At 40.6% G+C, this 18,805-nt stretch overlaps 1 protein-coding gene and 1 long non-coding RNA gene across 2 annotated transcripts in view; one reads left to right on the top strand and one right to left on the bottom strand.

Moving 5' to 3' along the window:
- LOC132006356 (uncharacterized) overlaps positions 1-12,766 on the bottom strand; it is a 195,404-nt gene extending 182,638 nt beyond the window's left edge. The window contains exon 1 of the long non-coding RNA XR_009401072.1: positions 12,537-12,766. This is a non-coding gene — a long non-coding RNA (uncharacterized LOC132006356). The remainder of the gene's footprint in view (positions 1-12,536) is intronic.
- Positions 12,767-12,928: 162 nt separating this feature from the next.
- Positions 12,929-18,805, top strand: part of ASAH1 (N-acylsphingosine amidohydrolase 1) — a 47,336-nt gene continuing 41,459 nt past the window's right edge. Inside the window, exon 1 of the mRNA XM_059384089.1 lies at positions 12,929-13,226. Coding sequence (XP_059240072.1) covers positions 13,149-13,226 — 78 coding nt within the window. The 5' untranslated portion in view covers positions 12,929-13,148. The remainder of the gene's footprint in view (positions 13,227-18,805) is intronic.

Raw genomic sequence — 18,805 nt, 5'->3', positions numbered from 1 at the left:
AGTGGTTCTCAACCGGGGACCAGTGTGGCTCTAAGGGGTTGTCACAGCTGAGAGGAGGTGCTCCTGGCATTTAGGGTTACAGACTGGGAATGCTGCTTAACATCCCACAAGGCACAGGACAACAGCCCCCATAAGAAAAAATTTTCCAGCCCAAGATAGTAACTGCCAAGTTCCTGACACCTGCCCTTGGACTTAGTCTGTTTCTTGCTTTTGTCAGCTCCCAGCCCCTAAAAATAAATAGTAGTTCAAATTTATATATGTAAGAATCACCTGAGGTACCTGTAGATTTTCAAGAACCAACCATAAAGATGCAAGCTTAGCAAGTCTAGGATTGTGTCCTAGAATTGACATTTTAACTAGCACTCCATGTAATTCTGAAGCAAATGATCTGAAACATACTTTGAGAAACACTACCCTCAAGAGATTGAAGTCTTGCCTCCAACACTAGCTCGGTACCTGAGACCATCTGCCAGCTGACTGCTTTCCCTGGAACAAGCATTCATTCTATCTGCCTCAATTTCAGAACATAGTGTATTCCTGGATTCCCTGTCACCATGTTCATCCTCAAGCTCCCCCAGGCCTTGTCCTTTTCAGAGAGCAAAACTAATTTCAGGTCCTGATAACTGGGAAGATACAGATTAAAAATAAGCACGACCTGCCCTCATGGAGTTTATGCGCTACTGAAGGAGGAGAGCAAGAAAAAATAGCAGGTAATAGATAAATGTTCTTCCCAATTTCTATTGTTACACTTGACTGCAACCCTCATTACAGCACTGAAGGCAATCTGGCAGAGTGACAGGAGACAACAATAATAAATCTAAATATTGTCGTCTGGTCCACATTTTTCTTCTTGTACAAAAGGATGTCGTGAAACTTTGTTTAAAGCACTGTCAAAGTCAAGATGGATTCTGGTCAAGCATTCCACTGATTTACCAGTCCAGTAGCCATGTCAAAAAGGCTTTATATATGATAAAAAAAATAACCAAAGAAGAAGCTCCCCTACACCTATATTTTTTTGACTGCTTACATTTCAGATCATTTCAGTTGTTCTTTTCTTCAAGTTTCCTGACTCACTTTTTTTTTTAACTGTCTCCAAATTGCTGTTACACACATCTGGTGATTTTTAAATCTCAAGACATTATTTTTCATTTCTAGAATCTATTTGATCCTGTTGTTGTTAATAGATTCTATTCCTGCTGAAATTTCCTATCCATTTACTGCTTTTCTATCCATTTATTTCTTTGTTTTGGGGTAGAGTTATAATAGCTTCTTAAAAATTCTTGTCTACTGATTCCAACATCTGGGTCATCTTAGAGTCCATCTCCACTGATGGTTCTTTGAATATGTTTCTTCATATATCTCATGAGATTATATCATAGACATTGTGAATAAAACATTGTAGAAACTGTGCATTCTATGTTGTTGTTCTGAAGAGTGATTTTTTATGTTTAGTAGGCAGTTAACTTGGTTGATCTGAAGCTCCAAATTCTGTCTCCCTTATGGTAGGCAACAGTTGAAATATCTGTTCAGTTCTTTTTGTTTTAGCTCGGCTTCTTGAAGTCAGTCCCAAGGATGTGGAGTTCAGAGATCAGTGAGAAATTCGAGCAGTGTGGCTAATATCTTCTGTGGCTCTCTCCTCTTAAGGATTTCTTTCTCACTTTCCAGACTCTGGTCACTCTGAACTCTGTACTCTGATTCTTCAACTAGTAATGACTTAAGCTTTCTATATAATTATTCTTAGTGGCACTGCGTCTGCCTTAAGTTGAAAAAATGTTAAAAATGTTTCCCCTCTTACTAGTTCTCGAGTTTCTGCATGTTTTTGGTCATTCTCCATTGCCTTTAGATAATTTTTAATATTTTATCTGAAGTTTAATTTCGTGTGTGTGAGAGGGCTGGTCTAGCACAAGCTACTCCATCAACCATGACCTGCTCAACCTCTCATTAGTTTCTTGCCCTCTCCTCTCCCAGTTAAGGACCTGCTTGGGCTTTCCTAGGTATAGACACAAAACTCTAACATTCTCTAAAAAGAAGTTGATCATTAAAATAAATGAATATATTTATACTTCTTAAGATAGGCCTGAATTCCAAAAATGAACTCATCATACCTGATGGCCCAGTACTATCCAAATACCATGCAATTCCTGGGTCACTCCCAGTCCAGATGTCAATCAGTTGTGGCTTCCAACTTACTGTTCTATCAGGAATTATATTTTTTCAGTTATTCTAAGCTCTTAAGACACAGAAGAACATATTAAAACATTCTACCACATTTCATTAACCAAATGAGTAAGACAGGATAGCTTTTATACTGTGACTTTCTCTTCATGATACTTTTTAAAATGGCATTATAATATTAGCCTGAGGGCCTTAATTCAGGTAACTTCCACTGTAATTTTTTCAGGCTCACTCCTGTTGAAATCCATTACATTTAATGAAAAGATGAAAAACAAAATGTGAAAAAAAAAATTCCACAATTCCTCTTTCCTCACCAACCTATTAGCTTACAGTTAATTTTTAAAATAAATATTCATATTTCATTAAGGGAACTTTATGATTGTTCTGCTTTTTTGATTTTTGGTGGCAGATTTTGTTTTACGACATCTCCTATTCACTTCACCCCAGAAAGCCTCTGACGCTATTTGGTGTATTTCTGTTTAATTTTATGCCACTGGACTGTTTCTCTTAAGTATTGCTGAGATTTATTTTCTATGATGGAGAAACAACATGCCACCTTTCCATTTAGCTTTGTGTTTTAGTGCTGCCCTTGTATTTCATAAAGGATAGATTTTCAGAGAGCATAACCAGGACTTACAAATTAAGATCTCTAGGTGTTTATTTTTCTTACCATGTTTTGCAAATCTAATGAGGTTTTGCAATCCTGTTCTGAGTGCTGCTAGTAGAGAAGAAGGGGTGTAGCACTACTTGTGTTTATTTTTCCATCATGCAATTTCCTAATTCTGGTCCTTAGAAACTAAGTGGAACTGTAAGGAAGAGAACAAAGAAAACAAAGCGCACCTCCATGATTCCTTTAAAAAGGTGAAAACCTAAATATAAGTAGATTCCAAGGTAAGGAATCAAGTCATGACTTCTGTTAGTTCCTTAACTACTACCCAACAAAATTAAGTTGTATAACTAGTCAATCACATGGAAAAAAATAGGCAATGCTTTAAGCTTCTAATGTCTTATTTATTCTTTTTCTTTATCATTCCTTATGTTGGTGTAAGTATTAGTACCTATTTTTTTATTCTGCTATGTATATTCCACCAAGGTTTTTTGTTTGTATGCTTTGTTTTTTAACTGGTAGCTGAAAAAGCCCAGGGATATACCTAGGTTTGGGAGAAGTTAAAATTAAGATAATAGTTTAGCAGCCCACCAGACTTCATTCAGCTTGATATTACCTGTATATATAAAATGACTTTCTCAAATGTGGTGCTTACTTAGGAAAGAACAGTGGACTTAAGACCAACCTAGGCTGTTCTACAGCACCTCAACCCTAAATCCTAGTTTAAATCAGCTTGCACAGCAGCAGGAATATTTCAGTTTCCTATTGTTGTGTAGACAAATAATTTCCCTATTTGTCTACATGTCTACAGTAACAGAACCTTCTTGCCTATTCCCTTGTTCTTCATTTTTAGTCCAAAAATCCTCTGTAGAAGGCCTTCAGTATATCCCCTTACTGCTGCTTCTGCCTCTCTACCTGTGATGACCAACTTTGTTTCTCCATGTTCCTTTTACTACTCTAGCCTCATTTCAAACCAGTGTGCCCTTTCCATAATATAGGAAAATGGACAAAGATTTAATCATTTAACAAAAGGGTAAGCAAAAAATTCTAATAGACAAATTTTCTCTTGACTCTCTCATGAGAATGCCCCTTCTGATTTTTTCCATGTTGAATTCAGCTCTCATTCCAGTGCACCCAGAGTTGGAGAATCATATACCATGGCCCCAAGTATCAGTTTTGAAACTTCTCATTATCCTGACCCATCAGCTCAGTCTTTGAAGCACATACCATCCATACCCATTACCATTGCAGTTCTGCACTGCTCTTCATCAGTGTCGCAACCCTTCTGAAATCTGGCTAGTAGTCCTGTCTTCATGGAGTCTCCCATCTCAGTTTCATTGACTCCAGCATTCACGCTATTGTGACCTTTCTTTGATCTGCCTTAAAAAATTCTGTCCTCTTGGCTCTGCTGATCTACTACTCCACCTTAAATTAACAACAGACCAGGGCGCCTGAGTGGCTCTGTGGGTTAAAGCCTCTGCCTTCAGCTCAGGTCATGATCCCGGGTCCTGGGATCGAGCCCTTGGGCTCTATCAGCGAGGAGCCTGCTTCCTCCTCTCTCTGCCTGCCTCTCTGCCTATTTGTGATCTCTGTCAAATAAATTTAAAAAAACAACTTTATAAATTAACAACAGACCAGCTGGGTTAAACATGCTTTTTGTTCCACTCTCTTCTGAAATTAGAAATCCTGATCTGTATCTCTGAATGACCCTCCAAGAGCATCCCTTTACCAGTATACTTTTCATTTAAAACGTTTTGAAATATACTTTCTCAGTTCCAAGCCCTCTCTGTTATTAATAGATTTAATTTTCTTGAAGTTAGTTTTATTTCTAAATCTAATAAATTATTCTTTTTAATACATTACTTAATAGTTACTGCATTCATAGAACATAAAATACCATTTCTCTATTCAATACTAACATTTTCCTATATAATTAATACATTAGTTCTAAGAAATTCCACGCCTTGGGCGCCTGGGTGGCTCAGTTGGTTGGACGACTGCCTTCAGCTCAGGTCATGATCCTGGAGTCCCGGGATCGAGTCCCACATCGGGCTCCCAGCTCCATGGGGAGTCTGCTTCTCCCTCTGACCTCCTCGCTCATGTTCTCTCTCACTGTCTCTCTCTCAAATAAATAAATAAAATCTTTAAAAAAAAAAAAAAAGAAAGAAATTCCACGCCTTGCCCAGTTCTAATAGTAAACAAGATCAGAGTTTTCTCTTTAATATTAGAAAATAACTGATCAATTTGCGATGTGATAAAAATAAGAAATGAAAGATGAAAAGTCATCTCACACGTCTAAGAACACATTCACTGCTCTTTCTTCTTTTTCCTCCCACCATTGTTGCAGCCCCTACCCAGGAGTTGAGGGGAATGGTGCTGCTATCCCCACCATTTAACTACATAGAGTTACAAACTAACAAGTACTAAATGTACTGACTTCTTTCTTTCTTTCTCTCTTTTTTCTGGGATTTTTTCACCTCATTTTAAACCCAAGGGAAGCGGGGGAGTTTAACCTTGATTTTATAGAACCAGGGCTTCTACTTTCAATACAATGGTACTCCTTAATAAAACAATTTACTAGATAACATATTTGTAAATATCTCTTGAAACATCACTTATCCACATAAAAGAAAGTAATCTATAGATACCAAACAAAGGGAAAGCAGGAACATCAGAGACCAATGAGTACCAAGCTCATTCTCACCTAAAGGTTTCTACCAAATCCTGGAGACTTTGAGCTTTGGCTTTGACAGGAGCCCAAGAAATGGGATGTAGTAGCCTGTATTCACCCATGAGTGACTACAAAGGGCTGTAACTTCAAGGATAACAGTGTCTTCCATGATAGTTCTTTTTTATAGAATATGTCACCTATGGACTTTTTTTTATAGTTTTGCGACCAGGCCTGGGAATTTACTATAGCGGTTAGGTATATCTAAAATCAGAAAACCTAAGTAGTTACTTACCCTAAGTCTCGGATTTCTCAACCATAGATGGGAAGAATAGCAGCACTTCATGTTTGTATGGAAAATGCATATTGATTTACACACACCCAACTTAAAAACTTATGGAAAGGGGCAACTGGTTGGCTCAGTTGGTTAAGTGACTGCCTTGGCCTCAGGTGATGATCCCAGAGCCCCCGGATCGAGTCCCGCATTGTGCTCCCATACCTGCGGGGAGTCTGCTTCTCCCTCTGACCTTCTCCCTTCTCATGCTCTCTCTTACTCATTCTCTCAAATAAATAAATAAAATCTTAAAAAAAAAAAAAACTTATGGAAAAAATCCATTTGTAATTTGGTGATGTTTACGTTATTTTAAACACCACTTGGCAGATGATGTTAATGCAGTTCTTTTAGTTTATCAAACAAATATTTATTTGTTATTGAGTGCTATGATGTGTTAGACAGTCTTCTAGGTGCTGAGACGAAGCAGTAAACGTAAGAAAATCCCTGCCCTCAGGAGACAGATGCAAAGCAAAAAGAAAACAGGTATAGAAGCAGGTGGTGTTGATGTTTGGAGTCAGGTTAAGTGGGAAAAAGGAGGATAAGGAATACCTGTGGAGTCTTGCATATGATGCTTTAGGAAGGCTTCCTAATAAAGGACCATCAGCTTTTGATGAACGACATGGGTCTCTGTGAAAGAACATTCTACATAGAGGGAACAGTTAGTATTAAGCTTTTCAAGTGAGGCCTACTTGACATGTTTGAAGTCTGTAAAGAAGATGAATTTAGCTAGAACATCATGAAAAAAGGCAAAGCTGGAGAGATACGAGATCAGAGAAGTAGCAGGTGTGCCAGATCCCAAGTGGCCTTGTAAGCCATGGTAAGAACACTGGCTTTCATTCTGAGTGAGGAAGGAAGTCACTGGAGGCTTTTGAGGAGAGGAATGACATAAGCTGATTTGTGTGGAGATTTGATGATGGGGAAAAGCAGGAATACCAATTACAATTACTATTACTATAATCCAGATGAGAGTAACTTGGATCAAGAAAGAAGTGGAGGGCATCTGGGTGGCTCAGTGGGTTAAGCCACTGCCTTCGGCTCCGGTCATGTTCTCAGGGTCCTGGGATCGAGTCCTGCATCGGGCTCTCTGCTCAGCGGGGAGCCTGCTTCCCTCTCTCACTCTCTGCCTGCCTCTCTGCCTACTTGTGATCTCTCTGTCAAATAAATAAATAAAATCTTTAAAAAAAAAAAAAAAGAAAGAAAGAAAGAAAGAAGTGGAACTGGTACGAAGTTATCAGATTCTCCAAATATATTTTGAAGGTAGAGCCAAAAAGGATTTGCCTGGTGTACTGGGTATGTGGTAAGAAAGAGAAAAGTTAAAGGTAACTTACTAACTGTAAGATCTTTGGTCTAAGCAAACTACAAAATGAAATTGCCATTTAGTGAGATAGGGACAGTGTGGATTGATAAAGAGAAAATAGAGTTCATTTTTATGCATAATAAGCTTAAGATGCCTATTACATATTCCAAGTGGATGATGTTGAGAAGACAGATAGGAGTCTGAACTCAGGGGACAGGTCTGAGCTGGTGACATGAATTTGAGAGTCATCAAACTAGAGAAGGCATTAACATGATATTGGTTGAGAGCACATAAGAAATGAGCATAGAAAGAGAAGAAAAGATACCTGAAGACTGGGCCTGGGCCACCCCACATATAGAGGTTAGTTGATGAGAAGAAACCAACAGAATATTCAAAATGTGCCAGTGAGGAAAAAAAAATCAAAGGACAGTGGTATTTATAAGCAAAATGAAGTAAAACTTCCAATCTCTAAGATACAATGTGGAATTGGATATTTGAGGTAAAATAGAGGCCAAGGACATTGCAAGAGATGAAGTCAAGAAACTGGAGTATTACAAGGATTATTTTTTGTGAATATTGAGATCACCAAGAATATTGAGAACCACATCAGAAATAATGACAGAGCCAGGTGTGAAAAATCTCCAAGGGGTGAGAAATGCAAACTGCATCTCACGGGCACAGCCAGATTCTAACATGGGGTAGTGAACAGGGGAAGGTGAGGCTGGGCTGGGAGTAGCAGGTGCAAGTACTACAAAAGACTCCAGTCCTTGACTGCCTTCTCTCCATATCTACTACAGCCAGTCCTTCGTGATGCTTTCTTCAGTTGGCATAGCCTTTGTGAGACCAAAGTGTTTTTAAATTTTGTTGGACAAGTGCCAGGTTTGAAAGATGTGGTCCAAGGCAGCAACTACTTCCCCTTCCACTCTTGTCACCCAGGGCTTACTGCAGTGAGCTCACCACCATGAGCAAGCAACTCAGTGAGAGAGCCAGAGAGGCCAGACCACATGAGTGCAGTGACCTTTCCAGGTATATACCAATTAGGTAAGGCACTCCTTTCCTAGGGACATGTGAATTGAAGGAGTTAGAAGGTGGATGTTTTCTCCCCAGACCACCTCATGGTGGATGCAGGTTTTTTTGAAGCCTGAAGCCTGTACAATTTGGATAGTCCTCTTTATAAGGAAAAGAATATAAAATTACTAGTGTGAAATTAGGTAGAAGGTTTAGAAGAGGCCTGAGCAAGTGAAAGTCTTGAAACTTAAGCATTATAGCTTTACAGTAAATCCTCCTGTGCTCTTGAGAAAGTAGCAATACCTGTTTTAATGCATGCATCAGTTAGGATGCTCTCAGACACAAACTTGCAAGCCAACCACCTTGAACTACCTTAAATAATAAAGAAAAGTAGTGGCTCACATTACTGAAGGGTCCAACTGTTGGACAGTTGGTAGACGGTAGATCTAGCAGCTTAACAATGTCATAATGACCCAGTTTCTTTCCATCTCTCCTCTGTGCTGCCCAAAGTATCTATTCCTCCTTAGGCATGTCCCTTCAGGTTCACAGCATGAATGCCAGCAGCAATGAGGACTATTAGCTAACCTTTTCCTGTTAGAAGATAAAGGACAACTTCAATCATAGAGCAAAATCTTGAGCTTCAGAAAATGGCTTGTTGGATTCAAGATTCTAAATGATTAAGGCCGGAGCCAAGCACTGTGGCAAGGACAGGGCAGCTTTAGTGTCAGGCCAACCAGGGCCCACATCCAGAGATAAGGATAAGGATATGGTGTAGCCAACTCATGTGGCTGCTGCATACTGGAGAAGTGGAACTGAGGTTGGTGAAACATCTACAGTATTAAACCGGAGATAAGAGTATGGAGAGTAGTAATCGAAATGTACTGAAAGTTTTCAAGATACTCATCTGATTTACATTTTCCCTTCCATCATCCTTTTTTTCTACCACAAGACTAAAAGCCCCAGGAAGGCAGGGGCCATTTGTTCACTAGTTACCCAGCACCTAGTGTAAGCGCTCAAAATGTATTGTGAGAATACCTGAATTTACCACAAACTTACGAGAAACAACTGGCAGGAACATTAAATAGGTGTCTATAAGGGCTTATGTAAAAGCGAACTATATAAGAATATGAGATAAGAACAAGAACAAAAATATTAAGAGATTATTGGATTTGAGCTCAATTAAATAATTTTCAGGTCAGAATCTTGTCTTATCAAAGAAAGTGGAAATAGGACAAAAGGATTTTTTTAAAGTAGGTCTTCAAACTAACATGCCTGAAGTGTCAGAGATTTAGTAAGACATTTAGTAAGATTTGGTAAGACATGAAAGATATGTGCAAAGTGAAGGATTATTAAGACGATTATTTTATGTTGACATATAAGAAGGGACAACTTGATTCAGTGTGAGCATTAAGTTTGTAGTTGTGTAACAATGTAGTTGTGTAACAATGCCTTGAGCTGAATTTAATGATTTAACATGTTTTTCTATATACACGTAAAACATAAAGCAAGTAAAATCTTTTTTAGTGTGATAAAGTAACTGAAGGAAAAACTATTGTGTAGCAATTTTGCATGACCTCTGATTTCCCATTTTCCACATCTTTTATTCTCTCTAGTCCTACCTGAAAAGATGGACAATAGTCTAAGTTTGGAAACTCAGATTATGTTTTAAGTATAGGAAGCCCTTTTTAAATTAACAACTTACTGGCAAATACTCCTATAAAAGGTTTATTTTTTGAACTGAAACATTATATTTCTTGAATTTTTGAATATTCAGTTTTATTAAAGCAAGCCATACCTGTTCTGAGTAATGTGGTGCTATGTGCAGTAGAGTTCATTTAGGGTGGAGTGGTTAGATTGCAATGATTTTAAATCAAGGCTCCACCTCGGAAACCTAGGAATGTTAGTAGGAGATTTAAAAAGGTCGACAGCTTGCCAAGAACTTCAGCTATTCTGATAAACAGTTTGATTACTGATGCTTAGTCTTGCATACTAAACAGGTTATCCAAGTCTTAGACTTGATGCTTGCTGTGAAGATAGTATTTGAATCACCCTTCCCACCAACATAGTCATTTATTTGTACATTTAAATGTCATTTTCTGTGAATATGTCAGTGTGCCACAAAGCATGCCAAAGTTTCCTATGACCACATGCCTCACCTTGACTTTCTGCACACTTCTATTACTTAAGAATGGAGTAGGAAAAATTAAATATATGTAAGGAAGAATGCGTAAAATGTTATATTTTGGAAAAGTAGATTTAGGGGCACCTGGGTGGCTCAGTGGGTTAAAGCCTCTGCCTTCGGCTCAGGTCATGATCCCAGACTCCTGGGATTGAGCCCCACATCAGGCTCTCTGCTCGGCAGGGAGCTTACCCCTCTCTCTCTCTGCCTGCCTCTCTGCCTATCTGTGATCTCTGTCTGTCAAATAAATAAACAAAATCTTAAAAAAAAAAAGATTTAAATTTTTTAATTTGAAAACAACAGCATATAAAAGGCCTTTGAAAGTTGAATGCAAAATTATGTGAAAATTGTGCGCAAGAATTTTATGCCAATTGACATAATTCTTTTCTGGATAATCTGATTTTGCTAGACCACTTAATCATCCTCTCATAGGGAAAAAAATATGTTGGTGACATGTTTAAAGTGCCTTCAATAGTATTTAAAGTGAGTGATCTTCAAACCGAATAGCTATTTATATACTAAAAGAGGGGAATCCTCTATGTCTGCACACAGATTTCAAGGTCCAAGATAATTCAATATATTCACAGAGTGAAGCCCTTTACAATGGCTGGTAATGGCCTATATAATCTGCCTTACTCCCCTTTCCACTTGGACTTCATCTACTTCTTTTCCCTCTCTTACTTCTGATCTACCTACACCGACCTCCTTGCTATAGCCAAATATGCCAGGCATTCTCTTTTTTTTAAGCCTTTGTCCTAGCTGCTCCCTCCGCCTTGAACAATTCCTTAGACATCTGCTAGGAGAACTCCCTCACCTCCTTCAAATCTCTGCTCAGACTTCATTTTCTCAGTAATGCCTATCCTGTCCATCGTATCTAACATTGTGACTCTCCCCACTCTGGATCCCCTTTATACTGCTTTTTCTGCACCACATTTATCACCTTGTAACATAACGTATAAATTTTCTTATATATTGTGTTTATTGTCCATTTCTCATCTAGAATGTAAGCCTCATGTGAGAAGGACTTTCTTTTTCGTTGCCTGCTTAACCTCAGTCAGTGTCTGAAGAAATGCTTGTACATTGTAGGCTGACAGTAAATATTTCTTAAGTTAATGAACATTTCTATGATCTGCTTGATTACTGTTGAATCGGGAGCCACTTTAAGCATGTAAGATGTTTCAAAGTCAAACTTGCTCAAAGAAAGTGTGAAAATGAGCAAAGGAAATTCCATCTAAGATGGTGTTAGGAAGCCCTGAAGGGGGACTTCTTACACCACCACTTCCCATCTTTTATGGACCCCAATAGGAAAAAGCTTATCTGTACCTTCCACAATAGTAAGTTTACTTTACTACCACAGAAATAGAAAGGAAGATGTCCTACTGTCTCAGCAACAACTCAGCCAATGAGAAGTTGCCACAAGGGAACTCTTGCTCTCTCCTTCAATGGACTCTGATCCAAAAAGCTTCCAACTTTCTCCTTTCCTCTATAAAAACAAGCCCCTCTTTGTTCTCCCAAGTTGCCTATGGTTTGGCACAGTTTGAAGGTCCCAAACTGCTATTCTGAACAAATTTATTTTGCTCGAAAATTAACTGGTTATCTTAAGGTTGACAGGACGATTGTTACCTACTGCCCACAATAAAATTTTCATCTCCCAATCTTCAGCAAAAAGATTGATTTTTATAAGGAAGTAGTAGAAATGGGTGAAATTATAATTTCAAACACAGGAGAAAAGAAATAAATGAAGATTCTGGTGATGGTTTGCTAAGTTTCATTTAGCATTAAAACAATGCTGGTTGGGATGTCCTAGAGACAACCAGAAACTGCGATCTCGACCGAGAGGTTTCCTGTTGGACTTCAAAGTAATATCCAACAGGACGATCAAGTCCATGGAAGGCCTGAATGACAAGCAATTAAATCTATTTGTTTTTCAGGTGCAGGCTTAACACTGAATACATACCCTCCTCCAGGGTTTACCTCAGTTCTGCCAACCTAAAGGTTCATGAGTTAGATGAAATAACGCAGCTGCCCAATGGCTGAATACGTCGGTGAAGGAAAGGTGGCAGTTCTACCTGGTCATTCCACCTGTTTGTCTGAGCCCAAGTAACTGAAATCTATAAATTCTGTGACTTGGTCACCTCTGCGGTGAAAATCCAAATGACTAATTCAGAGCTCGGAGTGTCCCTGGTAGATCCCCGCCAGCCCCCTTCCTGCCCCTGACATCTGAGCACGGCCAGTGACTCCATGATCTGGACGAACAAGCTCACTCACTTCAGGTCTGCTCTCCTCAGAGGGCGAAGTTGGGTCGGGGTCGCGTGTCATGCCGCCGTGTTTTGAGACTCTTGTGAATTGGGTCCGTTTCATGGACATTTGGCACGAGATGGCCCGAGTGCACACCTCGCCCTGGGCCATTTGGGGACGTTGCAGAGGCGGCACCAGGCCCAGAGAGGAGCGGGACCTCCCGCCCCCGCGTCGCCCGCGGACGACGATTCTGCTGCGGGCGCGGAGGTCCACAGGGCACGACCCGGGTAAAACTTCTTGAGCTCCACCCCCCGGGCGGGGCTCAGGCTCGGCCCAACCACTGCGCGCGGGAGGGGGGGGGCCGTACCAATATCGCAGTCCTAACGTGAGCGCCGACTCTTATCCTGGGCTTCCGCGCTCTCTCCTGAAAGGCTCCCTCTTCCTTCTATACTCGCCGCAACTCCGAAAAGCCCCGTCCTATTCTTCCTACCCCGTTTCCTCCGCGGCCCCCCCCCCCGTTTTCGCTTGGTGCGGTCCCGTGTAGCTGGTCACGCGGCGGCGGGGCGCTGCCTTCCCGGAGCCCAGGTGGTGTTTCTCACAGCCTTTGCCCGCGGCCTTTGGAGCGGTTTTGCGGCTGGGAAGATGCCAGGCTGGGGTCGCGTAACTTTAGTCCTCCTAACCGCGGCTGCAACCTGTGCCTTGGCGCAGCAGGCGCCGCCGGTGAGTGAGCTCTAGGGGAGGGCGCGGAGGCGCGGGGGTGGCGCAGGTGCGGGTGTGCCTGGTCAGGTGGGCGTGAGGAGCAGCGGGTGCCGGGCACCATCTTTCCGGGGGGTCTGTGGTCTACTTTGCGGGTGTGTGGGTGCAGACTGGACTGGTGAACCCTGTCCGGGGATGATTCCGTACAAGCTGGGACAAGAAGGCCTTCAGGGAGATCCTAATCTGTGTACAAGCCTGGTAGTGATTTGGGCACCCCCAATTTGAGTGATTGCGCTTGTTCTACCAGTTCCAGGCTCGCGCATCCTGAACTGCTAAGAGAAAAAGTCCCAGTCGTCTTGTGTACATAGCTCAGTTAAGCGACGGACTGCTTGATGACTTTGGTTTTCTCTGCCAGGTGACAGGTGCTGCAAGAGTAGTTGCAGCCTAGGCTTCTGAGGTCCCCGGGAAAGGTCCATTCGTCCCCAGTCAGGGCAGTGGGAGCAGCTCAGGCCCTGGCGTCGCAGCTGTCGCCTTACCCTCTTCCTCCCCCAGTCATGGGAATGCCTGTCCCGTGGCTCTTTCCCCAAAAGGAAGTCACAGGAACCCAGACTTTGTGACTGCAAGAGACAGCGAGGGACCAGCCAGAGAAGGAAGTAGATTCAGTGGGAAAATGTCTAGCCAGAGGTTACACTATTGTTTACTGAAGCATGCCTAAACTCTGGCCTCTTGACACCTAATCCGGTGCTCTTTCATACTTCTCTTCTTTAAAAACAGTAACTCTCCACTTTTCTTTGCCAAGAGATCAGATAAAGAGGAATTTGAGTGCATCTGACTTAAAGTTAGATGAGGGTGGTCTTGAATAGCTTAGGTAGGTTATTGGTGGGAGCAAGGTATGTATTCCCTTCTTACTCTTTTGTTTTTCTAAGAAGAAATGATCTAAAAATGGAATCATGGTGGGATATTATTTATTCATTAAAATTGATGGGATACTAAGCAAATAAAAGTGGAATAAAATGGCATGTACAATGATTTCAGTAACAAAAATACACAATATATACGTGTAGACAAGGATTAGAAGGATATAAGAAATAAAATTAGTTTACTTTAGTGTGTGTAGGGAATTAATATGCTGTAAAGTGGTTGAGATTATGTGAATTTTAAAAGAATTTAACTCTTTGGTACCTTAAGTGCCCTTCAGTCAAAGGCCACCAGGAAAAACACCTGTAGTTTAACAAATTGGGTTTATTACTGTTTGCAGTGAGAGAGAATGTACACCATGGGCAGTGGTGGGGTCTCTCCATAAAAGGGCATTTGGCAAAACCTATTTAATAGTTTGGACTTTGGTTGTGTGATTTGTGGCTAGGTCCAAGGAATAGGGGGTTTGCTCTACATTGGATATTTTTAGAAGGTGGGGCAATAGTAGGATTGGGTAAAGAAGAAGCATTCATTTAGCAAGAGAAGGGGGTGTGTGGCATTTTGTGGGTTGCACAATACCCTTGTTTTTGTCTGTGCTTAAATAGAATCATGAAGTAGCCTTGCTTTGTTTCACTTTATCATGTCTCAGAGTCACCTGAACTGAGGTAGGTGTTCTGTGAGATGGATTATAACCAACGTAACAGAAATGGCCTGGACACTCGTGTGTCATTACCAATTAATAATATTAGGGTCTAACTGTGAACCTCTGAGCAGTTTCAGTTGTTAGGGGATGCCTTTTTTTTTTTTTTCTTTCTCAATACTTTATTCTTTCATTCAAGAGAGTTTTTGAAAAGCTATCTTTAAAACAACAAATAGTTCTTATCTAAATAGTGGTTATCAAAAATCTAGTCTAGCCACTGGTTTCACTTGGGAAGCTATTTTCACAAGTCTTTAATGAGATGAGAAAAATTAGGGCATAAAATCAAAATTATTAATTTAGAGTGTTATCTGTTATTCTGATTTGATGGCTTTTCAGTTTTTGTTGTTAAAGTGTTCTTTTATGTATGTGGGGTTTTGTTTGTTTTTTAACCTCTCCACATGGGAGAATAAAAATTTGGATTCCCTTGTGCTGGGCTTTTCTTAAACATTAATCTGAAAAATCCTGGCTGAAAAGGACCTTTGGAACCTTGTCACATTCTCCAACAAGAATAAGCAGTTTTTCACTTTGAATCATATGATAAACTGTTCACATCCACATAGTAACAAAAGATATTTCAAAACTTCTTTTGATAAATGTGAACAGTGAGGACTGGCTTTAAATTACAAACAAAAACCATTTGATTTGGAATGTCTGTGGATTTTGTGTGTGAGGCTTTTCAGAATATAGCATATTTTAAGGTTTTCCTGAGTCATTCTTTGTTACTAATTTTATTAAAAGACCTACTAAAAGGTGGTGGTGGTGGGAATGGCACAAGAAATATTTGAAGAGGGAGATGAAGACAGTGTCATGGAGGGCTTTGTGGACCTGGTTAAGGGTTTTGACTTTTAAAAGATCAGTCTGGGTTGGAAGGGAGCAAGGGTGGATATGAGGAGACTAGTCGGGGGAAGAAAATAAGGTGCAGGATGTACCATGTCTACACACCTTAAGAAGGTGGTGTAGTGGAAAGGGAGAGAAGTGGATGTTTCTAGAGAAAAGTAGGAGATACAATGAGCAGAAGGAAGGATTAGATGAGCATGAGGGACAGGCACTGTCCTCAAGTGTCAGTTGGCTGAATTGTGGTATCACTGCCCGGAAACACAAGAAGGGAAAAGTTGCAGGGTGGAAGAATGAAGATTGTTTTTATTCTAGTTATGTTGAATTTCCAGTGGCACCGGGATACCCAGAAGACCTTTTGGACTAGAGCTCAGAAGAGGGAAATGGGAGTTGGAGACATACTACTTGAAGCCATTGGAGCAGGTGAACATTGAGCAGACAGATGATATAGAGAGAGAAGAGGACAAGGCCAAGGTTAGGGTACCCACACATGTGTGTGTCAGGTAGAGAAGAAATGGCAAAGTTTTAAAGCAACAGCCAGAGTGGGAGAGTGAGTGTTGTAGAAGCAAAGAGGAGAGAGTGGAACAGGTTTCTCCCTGTGTTGGGTGCCTTTATAACAGTCGGGTGTCTGTTATACTTGGTAGTTGGAGGTCACTGGTCACCTTGGCCTGAGCAGTGTTGGGAACAGCATAAGTTGCTGTAGGCGGCGGAGTGATGAGAAGGAAAGGAAGCCAAGTGGAAGAGATGACTGTTGTCAGTAATAAATCTGAGCAGATTCTGAAAATGTGTGAGAATGAAACATAATGACTGAGGAATTAATTGCTGAGTCAAACTTATTTTTTCATCAGCTTCTTATATCAGCTTCTCATATGAGTGATAATATCATTGATGTGATAGCTAGTAGATCAGCTTTTAGCAGTGATTTTTATGAAGTTTCCTAAAACCACATACACGCTTTCTGGCCTGGCCAATATTACTGTACTGCATCTGCTTTCCCCCAGTACTCCAAAGGAAGGAACACGCTGATATAATCTGTTCACTTAGTCAACAGATATTGCAGGCCTACTGTGTGCCACATTATGTTCCAGATGCCGGTAATGAGTTAGTGATAGATAAAAGGTCCCAGCCCTCATGGAAGGCTTATTCCCATTCCTTTAACCTAAATATTCCTAGTTTAATAGAGTGCCATCCCATCAAAGGTCAGAAAACAAACTTTACTTGCCTATTTGAGTTTGTTATGTGTGCAAGAAATATGCCTTACTCAGTAGGTTTGTGTTTGCTCTATTGTATACAGAGAATATATTTTTTTTTAAGATTTTATTTACTTATTTGACAGAGATCACAAGTAGGCAGAGAGGCAGGCAGAGAGACAGAGAGAGGAGGAAGCAGGCTCTCTGCTTAGCAGGGAGCCTGGTGCAGGGCTCAATCCCAGGACCCTGAGATCATGACCTGAGCTGAAGGCAGAAGTTTAACCCACTGAGCCACCCAGGCGCCCCTGTACACAGAGAATATTTTAAGAAACAAATCATATTTAGGAAATAATTGTTGGTGAATTTAAGAATTAAAATTGCCTTGCTAGAATTAATTTGACTTCTTTTTTGATGGTATGAGTACTGGAGTGAGCTATGTAATTTCTTCAGATTACCTTTCATTGCCTTTTTCTGACTGTGTAAGTAAGACAAGGACATGAGGTCTTCCTGAACTTTTTTTAAAGTCTTAGAAACATATATTTCATGGAAGTTCTTACTAACTCCACAGGATGCAAATATTTCAAGGAGTTGGATAAGTTATGTCGTTTCTTTTAGGCAAGGAGCATTTGAGTTCTTAATGGAAGAATTTTTACTTTCTATGTTATTTTCCTGTGTCCAGTAGCTCTGTAATTTTTTTTAATGAATGGGGAAGAAATAAGACTACTTAATCCCGGGGTGCCTGTGTGGCTCAGTGGATTAAAGCCTCTGCCTTCAGCTCAGGTCATGGTCCCGGGGTCCTGGGATTGAGCCCCTCATCAGGCTCTCTGATCTGCAGGGAGCCTGCTTCCTCCCCTCTCTCTCTCTGTCTGCCTTTCTGCCTACTTGTGATCTCTCTCTCTCTGTCAAATAAATAAAATCTTTAAAAAAAAAAAAAAAAGACTGCTTAATCTCTAAGAGGTTCAAATCCTATCAAATGATTAGAGTAATTAGGGAATTCATTGACCCAGAAAGGATTTACAGAACATTTCACAGAGATTTTCACTACTTCCTCTGGTCCTAGGAAACAAATATTAGAGGGAGCTAGTGAGAGAGAGATTGAAAGTCCCAGTTGGTTGTGTGCTTGCCCTCCTGTGACAGAGCAGCACAATATGCCAAGCCGTCTGTATAAACCTCTACATATCACCTATTTATAGTCTTTACCTATCACCTATTTAAATTTTGCCTGTCTTGATAAGGTTGTCTTATTGTGTAGAGTTAAATTTGGAGATAGTAGGAACCTTTAAATAACAAACGAGTATGTTGTAATTCCATTTCAAGTCTCTAAATAGATTTTGAAGCTTTCCTTGGTAGAAGAGTCCCTTGAAGGTGAGAATGCAGCTGTCTCCACTCTACCCCCAAATCTAACCTGTTTAAAATGACCTTGGTGTTCATACCTTCTGAGCACCTGAAACACCCTCATCTTACACTGCTACCCTTAAAATTTTCAATCACAGTTACGCCTTGCTCTTTCAGCGAGATTCTTTTTTTTTTTTTTTTTTTAAAGATTATTTATTTATTTATTTGACACAGAGAGAGCGAGAGATCACAAGTAGGCAGAGAGGCAGGCAGAGAGAGAGGAGGAAGCAGGCTTCCTGCTGAGCAGAGAGCCCGATGCGGGGCTCGATCCCAGGATCCTGGGATCATGACCTGAGCCGAAGGCAGAGGCTTTAACCCGCTGAGCCACCCAGGTGCCCCCAGCGAGATTCTGTATAGATGTCATGTCTGTACATGGTGTTTGTTTATTGCTGCCAGGATTATCAGAGCATAATCTTGTTCACCTCAGACTCCCACATACATGATGGCAAGGCTGCTCTCCCTTCTGGGGCAAGTTGAATGCTCTCCTAAGACTTGACAGAGCACTTTCAACATCTCTCACATTGTCTCGTAAGAAGCATGCCTTGCCATTTGATTTTTATATTGGCTTT

Source organism: Mustela nigripes, chromosome 18 (genome assembly GCF_022355385.1).
Source record: "Mustela nigripes isolate SB6536 chromosome 18, MUSNIG.SB6536, whole genome shotgun sequence".
NCBI classification, from domain to species: domain Eukaryota; kingdom Metazoa; phylum Chordata; class Mammalia; order Carnivora; family Mustelidae; genus Mustela; species Mustela nigripes.
Note: the sequence above shows the minus strand (reverse complement) of the source record. Positions and strands in the feature narration are given on the sequence as shown.